This window comes from Drosophila persimilis, unplaced genomic scaffold, assembly GCF_003286085.1.
Source record: "Drosophila persimilis strain 14011-0111.01,24,50 unplaced genomic scaffold, DperRS2 tig00000804-arrow-arrow-pilon, whole genome shotgun sequence".
Classification (NCBI taxonomy): domain Eukaryota; kingdom Metazoa; phylum Arthropoda; class Insecta; order Diptera; family Drosophilidae; genus Drosophila; species Drosophila persimilis.
Genome location: NW_020825356.1, coordinates 394,198 through 413,472, shown reverse-complemented (window position 1 = coordinate 413,472; position 19,275 = coordinate 394,198). Strand labels below are relative to the sequence as shown.

Here is a 19,275-nt window from a genome sequence, read left to right as displayed (position 1 = left end):
ATGGTTTCGAGTCCTACAGGTTGCCTCCACGATCAATCAATCCAACGGATTAATCATTTTTTCTTAAGCCAACTGGCCTTAAAGTGTGGCCACATTCGCACACAACCTGTCGCGTTTTTAAGGATTTAACCAGTTTTTGGTCTTATTGATTTTTAGTACCTCGCACAGCTCCCCCAAAAACTCTCTCCCTCCCCGCTGCCCGGCTGGACCGAACTCGAACCTTTGGCTGGTCTCTAAATAAATAATATCAAAAGTTTTTGGTGCTTGTTTTGGTACAAAAACCTTCTTGTTCATCTTCATTTCGTCGCCGTCGGCGTCTTTATTATTCCAGTCATATCGATTTTATACATACGTATATATATGTATATATAGATATACATACATGTCTCAGTACATATAAATATATATATATACATATACATACATACGTATGCATTGGTGTGTGTACAAACTTCTTGTGTATACGAAACTCGCACGAATTTTTCAGTTAATCAATTATTTAGATGCGCACAAAACTTCAAAACGCCGCACGACGAAAACGAAAGACGTACTCGTAGTACCCGTTACAGTTACAGAGGCACGGGGTCCACAGTAGCCACGGAGGCGGGGGTGAGAGGTGAACGGCGTAGGGGGAGCTGCGGAGTAATAAGGTTTCGACGGGGAGCGAAGGGTGACGGTTGACAGGTGCCCAGGAGACAGAGCCCACATGGCCAAAAAGGCATCGCTCACGTTTGCCGCACATTTCGAGCCGAAAGGCGTAATTCGATGGGGCCATAGCCATTAGCCAGGCTTCATCATATCCTCTGTCTTTGTCTCTTTCTCTTTCTCTATCTATATCCCAGTCTCTTTCTGGCCAAAGCAGAACCGCAATAGGCAAACGACGGCCATTGTAGAAATCAAAATGTTGTGCATTCTTAATGATATCTTGGCCTCATACCCAACCCATTCCATTCCCTTCCATCAACAGAGCACGAAGACGACCATGGCCGAGCCGATGAGCCCGCATTGTCACATAAACTCGGTCGGTGTGGCCATGGCAGTTTGTGGGCGTTGTGCAAATAATGTGACAGCGACAGTCTGTTGGCCCGGTCCGAACCCCTTTTTACATGGAGCGAACGGGGAGGCTTTGAGACAGTTTACGTTTATGCGTGCATCCATTTCAGGGTCTTCGAAAATAGGAGGAGGCTTTTAATCCATATTAAAGTTTTCCTATCCCTCAAATAGTGTGAACGCTAACATGGTTCCAGCATGAGGAAAATCTCTGACTTACGAATATAGTGCCATTTTTTCACCCCAGAGAAGTGTCCATTGAAGCGATCTTTCAGATACAAAATAAGTTAATATCTGAGAAAACAAAAACCGATCACAATATTGAAAAAAGGTTTATTTATTAAAACCCTGCATGAGTCCACAGGGCGCTATCCAGAGATGATAAATTCAGCCACGCTGGAGACATATTCCAACTATTCTGGCTATAGAAAGGATCCGATGGTAAGCATGTGTTTAATAAGATTTCGGAATTTTGTTGTTCGATGCAGAATACTTATTATAAATCCGACAGATCCATCTTTCTTTGGTCTAAGATAAAGAATATTCGAAAATAATCCTTTAAATATATGTTTTGTTGAATAGCCAGATACGTTCCATCGCTGAAATACCACCTAAAGATATGGATACCGTTTCAGGATTGATATATTTCCCCATTCAAGCCAGCATACCGCCTAGGAGAGCTTTCAATATAAAATGAGAAAAATACTCTATCTGTGCTCTGTGCCTCTCTCTGTCCCTGTTTGTCTGGCAACAGTTTGTAATAAATTATAACAGTAAATTAATTTATGAATTAATATGCGCAGTCATTCATCAAATTATGCAACACCGGCTCGCACCCCAATACCCTCTCCTACTTCTATCTCTCCGTCTGTTTCGCTCTAGCCACGACCTAGGACATGCCGGAGCCTAGGCTCTGTCTTGACCTGCTCTCCGACATCACAAACGCATACAAGCACACACGAACACACAAACAAACGTAGAGAAAGAGAGACATAGAGAGAGAGAGAGAGTGAGTGAGTGAGAGGTGAGAAGGTGGCTGGTGGGGCAGGGAGCAGGGGACAGAGGGCGGTGTGTAGCCCGCAGTGCAGGTTGACACTTGCACATAAATTCTTTATTAGTGTGAAAAATTAATCAAGTGAACTGTTTTTTTTTTTGCCATCTCTTTCTCGTGAGGCAAACACGTGAGAACCGGCTTTTCTCTCCCTCTCTCTTTGTGGCAGTGGGTTTTTGTTTATATTATGGTTATTATTTGATTTTTTTTGTGTATCTTTGCTGGCATTTAATATTTATGATGTGTGTAAATAGATACGCATTGCTGCATGTTTAATTGTATCGATTTACGCTGCCAAACACACACTTCCCAACACTGGAGCAATGCCAGCAACCGAATGAATTTAACATTGAAACTGAAATCAAATGAATTGTAACGCTTTAAAGTGTTTTATATGTGCGGAATGGAACGGGGAAACTGTTGCAGGAGATACCTAAAGGTATGATATGAAATATAATGAAGTGGATGGGCTGTGGTATACTATTGAAGGTGGAATGTGATGAATGGAATGTAGAGCACAATGCGACCTGAAGGCATTACCCATTCATGTACTTAAACGGTTCCAAACTGCGCAATCACAATTCCAACTTTTTTTTTCCATTTGTGTTGTCAAAAATATATTTTTTTATAAGTCTTTTATCACTTACACACGTGATATTTTCAAGAATATTATTATCACAAGAACGAATCTTATCTTATATGTGGAATAATAAATATCATAAGAATAACTTTGAAAGTTCTATGAAAGATCACTTTAAGACTTGGGAGTTTTACTTTTGGTCTTCGGGGATACTTGCAGTGGTGGAAAATTTAGGCTCGGCTGAAGGAATTTTCAGTTTTGATAATTCGTATTAAAAAAAATGGGCGGAATGTAAAAATTAATATCAGAAATATCCTATAAATGTACTGGGGTAAAGTATGTTCTTTAGCAATACGATTTTTTTCCTTGGAAACGTAGAAATGCGTAACATTTCTGAGTCAGAGAATGTCAATGTTACAGATATTAAAGTTTTAATGGATTTAAAATCTCTACAAGATTTCCTAATGAGTGCATTTTTTTTCAATTAAAATATATTCCGAGGCCGTTTATGTAATGACGAAAATGCATGGTTGCATGCTCAACACTTTTCGGCTTCCTAAGGAGTTTTTTATAATTTCCAACAGGTAAAGGTTTTTTAAATTAATTTTTTAAATAAAAAAATTTTGTTTAGTATTTTGTCCTATGCCTTTAGCTTTTGTTACTTTCTGATTACTTTCGACTGAATTTAGTGCAGACTAATACTTTGCCAATCCATAATCCATAAAGTTCATAATATGCATATTTATTTCAATAAGATAGTTGCTTTTGGTTCACTAAGAAATATTTCGTCCTTGCCCGTTATGGCTCCTCTTTAATCTGTCAGCAGCAGAAATCGAAATTGATTATCATCTTTTGCTACCAACCATTACACCTGATTTTGAAGGAAGTATAATAAGTATACATACTAGAGTTCAGAAAAGTTTATTCAAAATCGGACAAAGCCCTGCTCAGTCCGCAAGCAAAATGACAAATCATATAGCTGACACAGAAACAATCTATCTGATAGGGTAGGTTTGCTGTTGATTTGCCAATAATTTGACAATTGTTTTACACTGGTTTCGTTTTAATTTCAAGCACATTTGTCGCGGCCATTAAATGCAGTTTATGAATATTTAAATCAAATTAACGCCGCCGCTGTCCATTTAACGCTGCCGGCAAACAATTCAAGAGGCGGACGCCGTCTGTCATCTGACAACGGGCACCAGTCAGGGCCCTCGACCTCATCCTCATCCATATACTCGCCCTCATCCTCATCCGCAGCACCCTCGGCCCCAGCTTGAGTCACAGTCTCAGTGTCACCCCAGAGAACAGCTCAACCAAATCCCAGTTCCACTCCCAGTCCCAGTCCAACTCCAAGCAGAACCCGCCACCTGCTGCCGCTGACGCTGTCTGTTGTCTGACTCTGTCCAAGGGATCGGATCGGCGACAAATTTCCATTTAATGGACTGCAAGGCGTTAAGTGTTTTTGTAACCAGCTAAAAAGCGCGTCTGTCCCACTGTCCTGCCAAAGAGGAGGACTCTTTGTTGCTTGCTTGCTCACTTGCTCGCCTTGATTCCACTTTCAGGCCTAATGCGCTGCCACAGCGGTAGCCAAGGGTAGCATATAAATCCTATAAATCCGCCGCTTTGATCATTCGACTCGATCCGCTGCCAGCTTCCAAAAAGCCGAAAAGTGGCTAACTGTAATCAGCCGGGGCTGAGCTGGGCGGGGTGCGGTGCGGTGCGGCTCGGCGCTGAAGAGGTCAAAAAAAGAGCAGCACAAGGCGGGGGGAAGTTGGGCAAGTAAATCCGATAAGCAAATGTAGTTGTTGCCTCTTAAAGACAAATACACTTGAAGTGATTTCCTCTCCTGCTGCTCACTCTTTTTCTTTTTTTTTTATACTTCCTGTTTAAAGTGCTTCTCTGTCAGATTAATATGGGAAGAAGGCCAGGGATACAGGGATACAAGGAGTGACTGGAGTTGGGGGGTTGAAAGATATCCCCCCGCCCGCATTGCCAGTCACCTGTTCATGCCAAGCAATCAACTTTTCCCTGGTCTTCCTCTTTGGGGTCTCGGCAGTTTCCCCATTTATAATGTCTGCCACCTTTGTGCCCAACCCTCCTTAACATTTTCACTTTTTTCTTTTCTTTGCATTCCCTTAGCTCATTTGTTTATGCACATTTTGAAACTTGAAAAGGGAAAGGGGTATGATGAGTAGCGCTAAACAATTTCAGAAATACATTCTTTAGATGGCAAGACAACCATAGAAGGAGAGAATAGAATAGAAGGGTTAAAATTTCAATTGGTATGTTCCACGCAAACTATCGAGTTATTCTAGAAGGTGTCCTAAAACTCTTTTAAAATTAAAGTATTGAAGAAGAGGAACTATCTTTGATAGTCCGGAAAACATTCAATATTCTTTCAAGAACTCGGAATACAATATTTTCAAGAACTATTTTCAAATACAGATCATAGGTCTGATCCCTTTAAAAGTACCTGTTCCTCTGAAAAGTTTTCTTAAATTCCTTTAACATGAAAGTAGAGAGGAAAATAGTTCCTAGTATTTCCTAGCTATATAATATAGTATATATGCATAAATATGTGAATATCCCATTAACCATCCAGTGTATGCCGCGCTTCGGTGAACCCGGGCGCAACACTTTCTATTTTTTGTTTACCCTCTGTGCTTAAACATTTTTTTTATTTGTCTCTTTGGTCAGCGTGCACAATAGTAGATAAATAATTAATGAAAATGAATTACAAAACGCTTTTCAAGGTTCCAGCCACCAGTTAGCGCCATTTGTGGGCCGCGTAATCCCAATAAATCTGGGCTAGGCTCAGGCTGAGGCTGAGGCCGCTGGTAAGTCGGTAACTTTTGCGACTCTTATGGAATAATTAAGACAAATGTTGCCTTGTCGTTGGGATCGGTAGTCGTGGTAAAGTGAAAATGGAAAATGGAAAATGCGAGTGAAGTTCACGTCACTTACAATATTGTGTCGCTCGCCGTTTCCGCTTCGCTCCATGCCGTGTTGCTTCCTGATGTCAGTGACCAGACTGGCATCAATAAACCTGTCTGAGTACTGTCAGTAATAACCATTTAATGTCTGCCCGTGTTCCTATTCAATTTTCAACTCAAGCCTCATAAAAGATTCAGAAAGTCAGGGGAACTGCGAGACGTCTGCCAAATCCTCCCAATTATTATTATTCGTTTTTAGTGCATTCAAGCAGGAGGACAATGATATTGTACTCGCATGTAGGTAATACGGTTTTCAATTAGGAAACAAGAAAGTTAATATTCTGATATTCCGGTAGCTACATACATTACAGCGGCCTACGACATCATTCCGTAGCAAGACTTTAAAGCTTAAACCATCGAAGATAATACTCCCACAGGATGTATGCGTTTTTTAGAGTCTGGAGAGAGAAATGTGGCAACTCTTAGGGGTTCAAAATCAATTAGCTAATCAATAAAATTGTTTAAGAGAGGACCCAGTAACGGATAGAAAATGTAAATGTACTCAGTGCCTTTCTCTTGGATAGAAAGCTGTTTGGGTAAGATTTATATTGCCCTTAAAGAGCTATCCAAAGACATAGCGACGAAGATAACAAGATTTAAAATACAAATTTCAGAGAATTAAAGCAATGACAACAGATCAACGGGATTAATACAACTCGAAAACTAACCAAATAGTTTGAGTTCTTAACTAAACAAAGGCTTAGACTCCCTTCATTAATGCGTCAATGCTACATTTAATATTCAAAATGGTCATAATTCAGCATTTGAGTGGATTCAGAATTGGTTTAGTTCAACTTCTCATTGCACCCTGGATAGATTTAGCTTTAACGCTGCTAAGTCTTTTCACAGTGATCTTATATACGAATGCATTCTTGTCAGATTCAAGTTGTACTCAATGGGACTCCTATTGGTTATTGAATGCTTTCTTTTTATTGGAAATTCTGAAAGTTTCCTGGAACTCTCCTTGAATCGGATAAGATTATTTATATTCGCTTAGAGTTTATGACATAAGCACAGGTTAGGTTAGGGGCGAACCACCCCCTATTCCTATTCCTATTCCTATTCCGCATTTGCTCCGAACTTCGATAGGAGGGACTGTAGCGTCCTGGAAAACAACTGGGCGCTGACATTTTCATTTTATCCGTTGTCGAGTACATCGACATTGTCATGCAGCCTCCTATTCCTATTCCTATTCCTATTCCTATTCCTATTACAGGTCAATTGTGATGCCGCATGGGCGTGTGACTCTTCTCACTGCCTAAACCGTGGTGAGCAATCTATTGCGATTTAAGGGCAGTCCCATCCGGTGGCTTGGTTGAATTTGGACAAGATCGCTAGTTGGTCTCGGCATAGAAGCACCACTTCGAAAGAAGAATCTGAAACCTAAACGAATGTGGGGCAAATAGCTATTCCAAGTTTATATTTTTGGACTAAGGTGTGAAAGACTTTCTGAAGGGGTTTAAAAAATTAGTAAAATATGCAAATCTAATAAGAACATTTACCAAGTCAAAGTTTAGATACATACATACATAAAAACATGTGTATCACATGAACTTGTATTAAAAAGCTCAGACCAATATGGATTGATAAAATTCACTCGTCAATGAATAATAAATAAAATAAAAAGACAGGGATCTGTTATAATATAATAATCATAATCAGATTTTTCCTCTTATCAATTGTTAGCAGGATTGTCTTTAACTCTATGGAAATATCGAAAAGTTCTGATAATCGTGGGAAGCTTCTCCGTAATAGTAATGATGGGGGCTTGTGGCGGTGGCTATGGCTATACTTACAGATGGATTTGGCATGCAGCGCCGCATTTGCTCCGAACTTCGATAGGAGGGACTGTAGCGTCCTGGAAAACAACTGGGCGCTGACATTTTCATTTTATCCGTTGTCGAGTACATCGACATTGTCATGCAGCCGCCGACGAAATCCTCCTCCAGCTTGAACGCCCTTGAGGCGTCGAATGTTGTTGGCGAGTAAATCTTGAAGCACTTACTTGGACGATTTTAGCGCGTGTCCTGCATGCAGGATCAACTATTTCAAATGCACTTAATCTCTCTACGCGCTCCCTCTCTCGGCGCTCGCTTTTCTTTATAATTTGATTATTTTTCTTATACTTATTCTTATTCTTTTTCGATTATCTGGATTCTGGATTCAGCACTGCACTCGAGAATTTCGTTTAGCTTTCGTTGGCTTTTATCTTTGGGCGGTAGTTTCTCTGCTTTCGTGTGACGCGGATTGAAACTGAGAAAAAAGCACAAAAACAAAAATGTTGCATACAATGCGTCGTTCCGTTGTCGCTGGAGGACCCACGGGTAGGACACACACGTGTGCCGTCGGTGCCAACAACACGCGCAACGGTAAATTCAGTTAGCGGTTCGGTTCGGAATTTGTTTGTGGGTCTCACGGAACTGTAATTGGATTACCGCCGCCAGGACAGCCAGCGGGTGCAAGGGTGAATCGAATCGAATCGGTTAAGCGGTTGAACGGTCTACGAGTGGACGTCACACACACATGTGGGGAACTGTTTACCGTTTCACGTTAGACGTTTGCCGTTTGACGTTTCACGTTTGACGCTTATCGTTGCGTTTCGTTGCCTTACGTTGCGTTGCGTTGCGTTGCTTCACGTTTAGCTGTGACAGCGGTTCGTCCTCCTTTCTCTGCGGTCGTAGAGTACGTAAGCCCAAGCCAAGCTCTGGGCTCCAGAGCCAAGCGGAGCTTCTTCTTTCGTACCGTACCGTTCTCAAAAGCTGTCTTCCGCTTCCGCTTGTTCCAGTCTATCGGTATGTCTTTGTATGTGTCTGTCGGTCGGTCTGGTTCGGTCTGAGGATTGTGTAAAGCCGTCGCTCAGGTGAGCTCTCGGATCTTGGGCACAGCGCTCAGCGCTCAGCTGTTCGATGGATGCGCTTATTCGTGTCGCGCTTAATGTATCCTGACCGGGTGTATATCGGGTATATCCTTTTGTTGTCGCTGTTTGTCTCGTTTTCTCGTTGCCGCTACCGCCCGCACTCAGCGCATTCAACGCATTCAACTTTGGTCGAAACTAAACGCAAGCGAACAGATTTCACAACTAGACAAGCGCGCGTGGTGTTGTGATAAAGAATTCTATGATGAGTTTCGCTAACTTCGGAGTTTATTTTCAATGGGGCGGACGACATGTTTTCATTATTTATCAGCGTGGGCGTGGCCCACGCCATCCACCCCTGCAAAATGGCAGCCACGTCCTTTATGTAATGCCAGCCACTCGGCTCCGATTGGTCGCTGTCGCTGTGCTGGCAGCGACGCCGGCAGTTTCGTTCAGCTGGAATTGGACAGAGCCGTTTTGTCTCTACCTGGCGGCCGCGGCAAACTTGACGAAGCCAATACCAGTGTGGCGACAACAGAATGCGGCCAGGCGACTGCGCACTGGGCCACGGGGAGCAGCAGGAGGCCCAGTTCCAGTTCCAGGCCCAAATCCGGACCCAACCACCCCGCAGAAGCACCCTTCCCCTCCTCCGCTCGCCCACGGCCCTGTCGCTTCCTGAGAGCGAGCGAGCGAGTGAGCATCGCAATGCCCCGCGTCCGGCATATGGCACAATTTTTTTTGTATTTTTATTTTACCTTTATTTTTGCTTTATTTTTTGGACAGGCAACGAGGCAGCGAGGTGCTGCGAGGGGCAGGGTGCTAGGGGGAAGGGCGGAGAGGGGCAGCACAGCTCAAACAAAAGGCACAAAACGGCAACACGGCCAACAATGCCAAAACAAAAATGGGCGTACATGTCGATGTGGGTGTGCGAGTGGGCGGGAATACAAGGTGGGAGAAGGTGGGGTTTTGCGTCAGGGATATTTTGCAGGTACTGCCAGCTGCCGAGGGTGGGGTCGAATGGGGGCAGGAGGAGTTGTGTCAGTTTGAAGTGCAATGGATGAGGCCTAGTTGTTGCAGTGTATTGTAACTGTTAAAAGCATGCAAAATACAAAATCTCTTAAAGGGTGTTATCCAATGACTGGACCGAACCGGAACCAACCGAACAGGGTCCCTCGTAGAGTAAGTTCCTCCCATCAAATACATACATTTGTATTGTATTTGGAATTGATCAGTTGATTATAGTTTGGAAGCCTTAAGCAAACCCCAGAATCATTAAGATCATCTTAGCATTTACAGATTCATATTGCACACTTATCCTACCTATACCAATCTGCCATACTTTTCCCGTTTCAATCAATTTAATAAAAGCACTTCATACCCAATGGATGTGCTGGAGAATCACTGATCTGGACAATATTATACAAGTTTTTTTCAGTGTGCGTTTTGGGCTGCAGGTATACATTTGGTTAAAAGTGACGACTTCCAGGTTCTTCGAGAACTCATCACACTTTGACCAGTTTCAATCTATTGCCTTAAAGATGGATGCAAAGATATTCATAAAATATTTCTTTGGTTTTTAGCCTTGCCGGTACATACATAAAGTACATAAAGCCCCATAAAGTATTTATATATTCTAGATCAGCATCAACAGCCGAGTCGATATAGCCATGTCGGTCTGTCCGTTCCTAGATCTCAGAGACTAGAGCAAGCAAATTTTGTATCCAGAAGTCTGGGATAACACACAAAAAACGAAAATCAGTGGCTTACACAATTTTGAATATACGAGGAAACCGCAAACGCAGAATGATAGAAAATTACAATATATATTGCCGGTTTTTTCATTTTGATGATCAAAATTTGAGTAATTTTTAATTTGGCGCTTGTGTCGCCATCTATGTGTGGCGTATGAGCAAAGTCCCATGCGACGGAGCAGGATGCTTCAAAGCTTTTAAAAGCTTTCAATAACTTCACTAAATAGCTTCAAAAAGCACATTGAAGTTGAGCTTGATAAAAGCTTTGACTAGCGCCGAGTCATTGGGACTTTTCCAAACCCACCACCCCTGAAGAGCAAGGAAAACACATTTCAGTTTTGTTTTCTGAGTTCACTTCATGTTCATTGTTTTCATTTCATTTTCTGTTCGTTTTTCGCGATTTGTTTTTTTTTTTTGTACAATTATCTAATACATTCGAAGTCGTTCGTACTTCACATGTTATTTGTAGAGTCGTGTATAAAACTTTTTACAAGGATAGTCTAATACGGGAGTTCAGCTTGACCAAGAGGACCAGTGGCAATGAGGAACCCGATGTGCACACCGGAGATGTGAATGTAATTACGAACTGGGTGTGGTGATGGGCAATGAAGCACAACATGGCCTATAATGAATTTCATAAATTCGTTCAGGAATCATAATACCTTGTTGCATACGCAAGCCGATCTGATCTATTGATCTTCCGATCCGATCCGATCATTTTCTATAGCCTACAAATACTTCATATATTGAACCTAAGCTAATGCATATATCTAAACATTCAACAAAAATTTGAACTAATGCGCTAAGCTGGCGGCAAACGATTGGAAACAATGTTTGAAGGGCTGTGGGGATGGTTCGATCTTTGGGAAGACTTGCTTGGTGTCGCGGTCGCGTAAGCCTACTTAGTATTCTAGCTATTCCAGATTCCATTGAGATCTATGGTCCTATGTCAAGTGTTATTGTTTTGTGATGTGATGCAGTTGTCTATGCGGTAGGCGGCGTGTGGGTTCTGTGACCAATTCCGGTTGGTTTGTGCGTCATTTGGTGGTACGATTTGCATTGCTTTGATTTGCTCATCTCTTTGCACAAAATCTTCTCTTAGAACCATCCTAAAGATGATAATCACATAGCTTTAGTTCTACTCTAGTGCTCTTTACGACCTAGCAGGCTGTAGACGATGCGTTTCCGGGCCTGAACCTGGGCCCGCATGGCCTCTGTGTAAGGGTCGAAGGAAAGCAGGCGCTTCTTTCGTCGGAATATTCCTTCCTTGCGCAGAATGGCGCATCGCAAGAGCGTCTCGTCGACGGGAAACTGCAGGAAGTCGAGAATGGCCCGCAGCTCGCGCTCCGTGTGGTGCACCAGGTCGTCGTAGAATACAACTTTAATACTGCCCGTAAAATTGCGCGCCCAGCTGAGATTCATTAGCTCCCAGCCCTTGAGCTTATTGCTCACGAACTGCTGCCAATCTGCAAAAGGAAAACGAAGCCAGTTAATAAAGTTTTTCAAGCACTTGGGGGATCTATCACGCACATTTACCCTTTGTACGCTTGTAGCGATCGGGTGAGGCGAAGCCGATGTGGCCTCCGCTCTGTCGATTGAATTCGGCTATGATCGCCTTCTCGGGGTCCCGGACCAGGAGGATTGCTTTGGCGAATGGGGCCCAGGACTTGCCGCCCCATTCGTGGGTCTTTACCAATAATACTGAGCTGTTACACACGTTCTCCGCGGGGAAGCCTGTCTTGAGCAGTCCGTAGTCTTTGTAGATACTGCCTGTCAGTATTCCCGTAGCCTGCTGCAGCAGATATCTTAGCCAGGTGTTGCCACTGCCCGGGAAACTGGCCAAGGCCGTCAGCATGGGCGAGGCCTGCAGGCTGGCGCTTACATCGCTGGGCAGTGCTGTTGAATGTAAGATTTGCTTGAATATTGCCATCCAGTGGAGGAGTGCTCCTTCGATTAGTACTCACTATAGAAATCGGCCCTGTAGTCTGTGTAGTTTGGAAGATCTCGATTCATGTACTTCAGGTCGCGACACCAGCGAATGGTCATCTTGCGGCTGGGCATGGGAAACCGAGGACTATGAAAGCTGGGAAACTGTTGGCGAAGTATAGCATGAAAGTGAGTAAGGAGTGATCAGTAGGTGGAGTGAGGAGGGGACGGAGACTTACCTCGGCAAAACGTTCGATGCGAGGTCGTTTCGGATGCGATCCGGGTATGTTGTTCATGGAGAGGAACAGGACGCCGCCTATGTAGATGATGATGGTCGCCGAGACACCGAAAAAGCGCCAGCCTTGTAGTGCCATAACGCCGTCTTTGCATTACTGAAAGCGGAACACGGACATGCTGTAGTATATTGGGTTTATTGAATCCAATATGTAAAAATAATTCAAATGACTATGTTCGCATTAATGAAGTCAATTATTCTCTCTCCTATCCCCGACTTTCTCTGTCCATCCGTCCACCTGTCTGTCTGTCGGTCTGTCTGAGCCAAAGCCCCGAACCGAACGGGAAACAATTTCAATTTCTGCTTCTGTTGATTTTGTTATGACAACGAAACAAATGCGCAAGGCCTAGGCCCCATCGACAGCCATTTCCACTCTCGAATTTTTGCGGGACAGGGCCTGGGCCTGAGACTGGTGCGGCCTCTCTTGGTAACCCCGAACAACCCAACACAGCAGTGACAGCAGCGGAAACAGGACCGTACTTGAGCCCCAAATGAAAAGCGGTGGAAAGCCGAGTAGGAAAGTTTTCACCCTACAATATTGTCGGTAAAGGCGATTTCTATATACCTTTGCAAGTTAGAAAATGAGGTTTGATATGGGCTCTTCATCCCTATATGTCCTTAAGCTTGCCATATTATATCAAGTTAAGTGCACTCCAAACAGACCCCACTTATTCAAAGAAAACAAACATAGATGGCAAGAAGGAATCCGCTAGTCGCGTTTATAAGTTTCTGATGATAGTAGTAGGAGATCACGAATTCCTCGATGCCCACCCGACCTTCCCCAATGCAGGGAACAAGGTTGGCATGGCCCCTAATGTAACTACCACCAATGCTTCGGTAGCTGTGGAACAATATTAATTATATGCAAATAATAATGAATAAAAAAATGATATTTTGGCTGACATTCCTTAATACAGGCTTAACCTTTAATTGATAAGAATAGAAATAAGAAAAGAAATAATTAAGAAAAATGTTATAAATGTTCTGTAGAGTAAGTTCTTTATCTATATGTATGATTTAGGTCATTAAAAAGAAAGAAAACTATGACAAAGTATGTACAATACTTATGTACAGACCCGAATCTTCCTCGTACGAAAGCTACGCTTCCTCACTCTCTTTTATCGTGCTACTCTGCTCGGGTATGATCGTACTCACGAGTCCGATTATCACACGGCATTACCTAAACTTGTCCATTCCTGCTTTTACATGCTTCAATTCACTTCAATTCGTAGGCGTCGTCGACTCAGCATACCATCAGAGGTTGCGAGATGAGTTTTAGGCGACAGACACTCCAGTGACCAAGAAAGGCCACCCAATGGGTGTGGGGGAGATAGATTCCACAAATATGGATCTATGGGTGATACTCGGCTAGGCTAAGATCACATTTCTATTCTATTACAATTTAAATTAACTTCAATCAAATTTGCTGTTGGTTTTAATTCGTTTTTAATGAAAATACTTCTTCAGGAAACTTCTTACGCAGTTTCGAATTGGAATTTAATATTTTTTTTTAGCGAAAACTAAGAAATTTTGGAAAAATACCTAATTTCCACAGAAACGTTGGCTATGGTCATTAGTAAATTTCATAATCATAATAAAGTGTAAATTTAATATATATCTATATATACATACATATATGTACATGTACATATGTATTTCCAAAAATATATTCCCCTAAATTGGGCTCATAATTGTGCAATAAAATTTTAAACGCAGAAATAATTTTCTCATCAATCAATGTCAAGAAAGACACACCCAACCGAAATGGGTCAGGATCTGGCCCAATTAATGACCAGAGGAAGCTTAAGATGGGACTCAGTTAGGTGTGGTGAAAAGTTCTGTATACCCTTTAGGGAAGGGTATAGAGGAGCAGCAAAGAACAAGAAACGAAAAGCCTTGTCATGGCTTCTACGAACAACGAAATTCCTTGAGCTGCATAAAACGCTCACGAAATCCACAAAAACACACCCATACCCATGCCCAGATACACAGATACTCACATACATGCGCATACACTCAAACACATACATAGAAGACAAGCAGCTAAATGCGAAAATTTATGCAACAGCTGGGCAAAGTGTGCGAGGGGTGCTCCAACCAGCCAAGAAGCCAACCAGCCAACCCTTGTCCTTGGCTCGAGAGATCCTTCAAGAGTTGATAAACCTTTGCCTCAAATGACTGTGGGCAGAACCCCCTTCCTGCTGATCCCCTTGCCAAGACCCCAGGCGAACCGGAGATGACGATAGACGATATCGAAGGATAGGTGGAGGTTGCCGCTCACTCCACACACCGCGAAACTTCTCGGGCAACCCACCACCACCCGAAACTAGTTCATGCTGTGGAGTAAAAGGGAGAACAGAATAAAAAGAATGTTGACTACATAATGAAATGAAATGTCGAGGCTGCCGAATGGAAATAGAGAAATATAATAGAAAATGAGATGCGGAAGGGAAAGGGAGGACTAGGGCTGGAGGTCCCGTGGCAGGGGCAAAGACGAACAATAATTTGATTCTTGTAGGGCATAAATCAGACAAAAGCCACGCACATCGCCACAGTCAGCGACAATAGCTCGTGAATCCCTCTTCCAGGTGGGACCCAGCCCTGCCCCAAAATCAGGCCAGAGAACAAAGCCAAACAGAGTAGTGAAGAGATGAGAAGAGCAGAGCGAACAAATTTTACATAATAAATATAAGTAGGATGGGTAGGGGAGCCAAGCCCCAACCCAAACCCCAGTCCCACCTATAAATATGCATTTTCCATGCGACCCCTGATCCAAGCCAGATCCGAACAAATGTGCGGAATAATCACCTTCAAAGAGGGGGATTCACTCGCACAATCATCATCGGGGGAGACGGTGACGTCTGACCCAAAAGGGGGGAGCTATAAGTGCGAATACGATTTTGAGTGCACAATTTTCGAATGAAATAAACAAAAGAACTATGCAGAGCCGATTTCACCCAGTATATGAGTACATGTCTGTTTTCTTTGTGTTTTCTAATGTTCTGGTGTTTTGCTGTTCTGATTTCGTTCTAGACAAAGATTTCCCCCTACACTGGCCCCCTGAAATAGCCCACACGCATGTCGGGAAAATGTAAACAAATAACTTTCGGGTCTGTTCTCTGGTTCTGCGATTGTGCGGTGATATTTGACTTACCGATACCGATGGTTATTCCTCTGGCCTACCCCTTTCGCTCCTCGGCAAGCGGATGGCCTTAGGCACAGACACAGACACAGACACACACACTCTACACACTACACACCCACCACCCACTGTTTACAGGAGAGCAAACAAAATCCCGCTACATGCCACACACAGTGAATTCACAGCCAACGTAATCAGAATGGCAATAGGAATTTGAATTGGAATTGGATTCCGAAATGTAACTTTGCTTTAATTGAGACAATTCTGCGCACAGGTTTCGCGACTGTTGTATAAATATACGACGGGTACATGGCACGGACACAGACAGACACACACCACAAAAAACTAGAGGAAAAAACAACGAAAACAATCACAAAAAAACCAACGAACAAAAGCAAACAAATGTAAACTATTTGTGCTGTTTTTTTGCTGTTATGCCTGGGGCCAGCCGTTGCCGATGCCGTTGCCGTTGCTGTTGCTGTTGTCGTTGCCGCGTCCGTGTCCCGTGTGCTGTGGCGTTCAAGAATTTCTGCTCAGAGCAGCAGAAGCTGTCCGTGGCAGAGAGGCAGCAGTAGAAGCAGCCAGCGACAGCGGCAATGGCAGTGGCAGCATCGCTGGGGGATGATAAAAGCTTGTACACAGAGCGTTGCCAGACCCTCCCCCGAGTAAGTGTGGCAGCACTGTTCGCTGAACCCACCCTCGCCTCGCGCAACTGCTTTTCCAAGTGAAATACGCAGGTCCTGCTGCCTGAGTTTTCTGTCGCTGACAACAGAGGGCACCAGGGGTGCCCTGCCACTTACCGTTAACCGGAAGCTTGTGTATCGAAAGCGGAGACAGTGTTGCCACGCGTGTCTGCGAAATTGCCCAAGAAAATGGCCATTCCTTGCCCCATTCAATAAGCAGATAGATTGTGGCTTTCTTTGTAATGTTTTTTGGTTTTTCTCTTTCTTTTATTTAAATACGTTTGTATGTTTGTTCTTTTCTTTCATATTTCACCTTGGTTGCACTGGGTTTTACGAGTACGTCACTTGCATCGGTTTCTCTTGGTTTAGTGTTCGTATCTATGTTCGTATTATTTTAGCAACATCATACCTTATGGTGAGTAAAAGTTGATATGATGTAGATTTGGCACACTAAAAATTAACTCGCAACCGAAGGCAAGTTCGCAGTTCTCTGTCTTTCATCGTACATATGTACATACGCGTATGTATTTCCCATTTGTTCTTCATTTATTTGCGGCTCTTTAACATGTGCTAATTTCTTTGTTTGGTTTAGGTATTCCTTTTAGTTTAGTTTAATTTATCATTTTTCATTTTTGCATATAATTTTCACTATAAGTACATGCTGTTTAGTATCTGTCAACATTGCGAAATTAGCAATTAGGAGGAAAAAAAAATATATGTACTCGTATTTATACAATTATGTATGCATTTTTTACTTAATACTCGTTTGGGACTCTTTATGCGCTACCTTAAACTAATGTACAAAAATATCGGTAACTTAAAGACGAGCAATTTAAAATTTAAAATCAACAACGACAACAGATCGCGGTATTTTGCGAGTAATTTAATATAATACACAGAGTAATTTATAATTGGTTTCTTTCTTCATCTTCCTCTTCTTCTTCTCCTTCTTTTTTCCTTCTCCTACTCCTTTATCTCCAATAATCGGGGGCACGTTAAAAACAATTTTTAAAACTGATCCATATACATAATTGACTCACAGTGTTTCGTTGGTTGGCAACAATTGAACTGAGAGTGAGTTGTACGAAAAAAGCTATATCGAAATGGGCCCTGGATGCGGGCGGGGCGGGGCGGTTTGGGTTGGGTCGGGTCGGGTCGGGTCGAGGGGATAGCTATATGTTGGCTTTTGGGGATATGATCCACGCTAAATGATCCTCTCTGGAAATACCCCTAACTGGATTTCCCCATTTCTCTATAAACATTCTTTATATGGTTTTATTATAATTCGATTTTGCTAGGTTTTCCCTTTGTGTCTACACATTACGAGTACTTCACGTTTTTATAAAAAAGAGAGAGAAAAAAAAACGTTTTGTGGTCCCTGGCGTATGTAATTCAATTGAAATGGTTTCATTTTGCATTTAAACTTGGCATTCAATAACAAAGAAACCCAATAGATACCAATAAAGTAAATCAAAAAATTCGTTTCCTTATAAGGTAAGTTCATCTTCTTTGGCCTTGTGTCCTTGCTTCCATCTTCCCCATCTACTTCCATCTACGTCCCTCCTTTCTTCGTAAGCCTTCCTGCTACTCCTCCGTCTAGTTGTAACTATTTTTATTACTTAAGTTTTGTGCTTCTCGTTTTTCGTTTTTTGTCTTATTAGATTTAGTTGGACTGCATAGCTGGCTGTGATCCATTTTTAGTTGTTCTTGTTCTTTGTTTTGTTTTGTTTTGTTATATTGAACCCATTTTTGAGTATTTGTTCCTTGAATTTCAGTTTTGTGTTTGTTTGTGGCTAACTACAGGTAGTAGATAAGTAGATATAGTATCCGTTTAGTTAGTTTTTCGTTGAAGTACGCATGTGTATGTGTGGCGTGTATCTGTATGTGTATCTGTGTGTGCGTGTGCCTTAGTGCGCTAATTACAATACAAGACCTATCGATGTTATCGATAGCCTTAGCCATAGCGATTGCGATAGCAGTAAGTTCGGGGATAAGTTTCCGAGTACAGTTACGTTGTCTTTTGCTGCTAAGTAAGTTGTCGCTACGAAACGCTCTATTGGTGCCTGCTGTTAGGGTTAACTTCTCTACTGACTATACTTGCTGGCTACTCTGAATTGAGTGACTGATTTGGCCTGATTCTAGGACCTGCAACTGCAACTGTCTCGGTTCGTTTTCTTTAGTTTAGCATTAGGCTAGAGCAACAAGTAGATCGATGGGTAAACAAATGAAGAAAAAGTGTTAACAAAACAAACCTAACTATCTGTTCCTTTGTTTAGATTTTCTTTGGTTTGGTTTTCGCTTAAGAGATACTTTTAAGCAGCTTTAAGCTTACGGCTTGTGTTTCGGTTTCGGTTTCGAAATTGATCTAGAACTGCACTAATCTACTTAAGTGTTAGAGTTGCCTTTATTATATCGAAATAGTTCTCAATTAGGGATCGTGTATGATGAATCAGATGAGCACGGGAATGCGATGGGGACGGAAACGGGGGACAAAGACTGCAAGCGTGAGATTAGGCAAACGAAACCGAAGGGGAGGGTGTTTTTCTGGGGATAAAAATCGCATAGTATTGGGACTAGGCATCTAGTCTAAGTTTTAGATAGGTTTGACTAACGCTTAGATAGGCTCAACAGCACAAACTGAGGGTTTTTCAACAAGTAAATCGCTAATCTATGCATATTATAAGCTCTATATATAGATATATATGTATGTATGATTTTTGTATGTGTATGTTTGTGTGTATGTGTTTGCATGTAATGTACGTATGTGTTTTAGGCATGTCTGTGCCTTTTGAAATGGTTGCCCTTTCTATTTCAAAACATTTGTCCGAATCGATTAGTATTTAAAACGTTTCTTAAATAGTTTTCTATATCAGTTATTAAAGCTTTCGGTTTTCATTATACTAGTTCATATATATATATCAATATATATGTATATATAACTATGTAT

The 19,275-nt window shown here is 42.3% G+C and overlaps 2 protein-coding genes across 12 annotated transcripts in view; both read right to left on the bottom strand.

Moving 5' to 3' along the window:
• The window catches only part of LOC6597577 (inhibitory POU protein), a 28,933-nt gene extending 21,205 nt beyond the window's left edge, over nucleotides 1–7,728 (bottom strand). For 6 of the 10 annotated variants that reach the window (XM_026993120.1, XM_026993121.1, XM_026993122.1 and 3 more), the window contains exons 1-2: nucleotides 7,474–7,728; nucleotides 7,215–7,244 (exon numbers count right to left, since the gene is read on the bottom strand). In XM_026993120.1, coding sequence (XP_026848921.1) covers nucleotides 7,215–7,244; nucleotides 7,474–7,599 — 156 coding nt within the window. In that variant the 5' untranslated portion in view covers nucleotides 7,600–7,728. The remainder of the gene's footprint in view (nucleotides 1–7,214; nucleotides 7,245–7,473) is intronic. The other 4 variants (XM_026993119.1, XM_026993123.1, XM_026993124.1 and 1 more) reach the window with 1 other exon arrangement.
• A 2,942-nt stretch (nucleotides 7,729–10,670) lies between these two features.
• LOC6597625 (WSCD family member GA21586) lies at nucleotides 10,671–16,179 on the bottom strand. Of its 2 annotated transcripts, none has more exons than XM_026993086.1 (5): nucleotides 15,658–16,179; nucleotides 12,448–12,600; nucleotides 12,247–12,373; nucleotides 11,819–12,178; nucleotides 10,671–11,748 (listed from the first exon to the last, which is right to left on the bottom strand). In XM_026993086.1, the coding sequence occupies exons 2-5, from the start codon at nucleotides 12,580–12,582 to the stop codon at nucleotides 11,426–11,428; spliced, it is 945 nt and encodes a 314-aa protein (XP_026848887.1). In that variant the 5' UTR covers nucleotides 12,583–12,600; nucleotides 15,658–16,179; the 3' UTR covers nucleotides 10,671–11,425. The 2 variants fall into 2 exon arrangements, with proteins under 2 accessions (XP_026848887.1, XP_002022763.1); XM_002022727.2 differs by having other exon boundaries at nucleotides 11,813–12,178; nucleotides 15,658–16,178.
• Nucleotides 16,180–19,275: the final 3,096 nt, after the last annotated feature.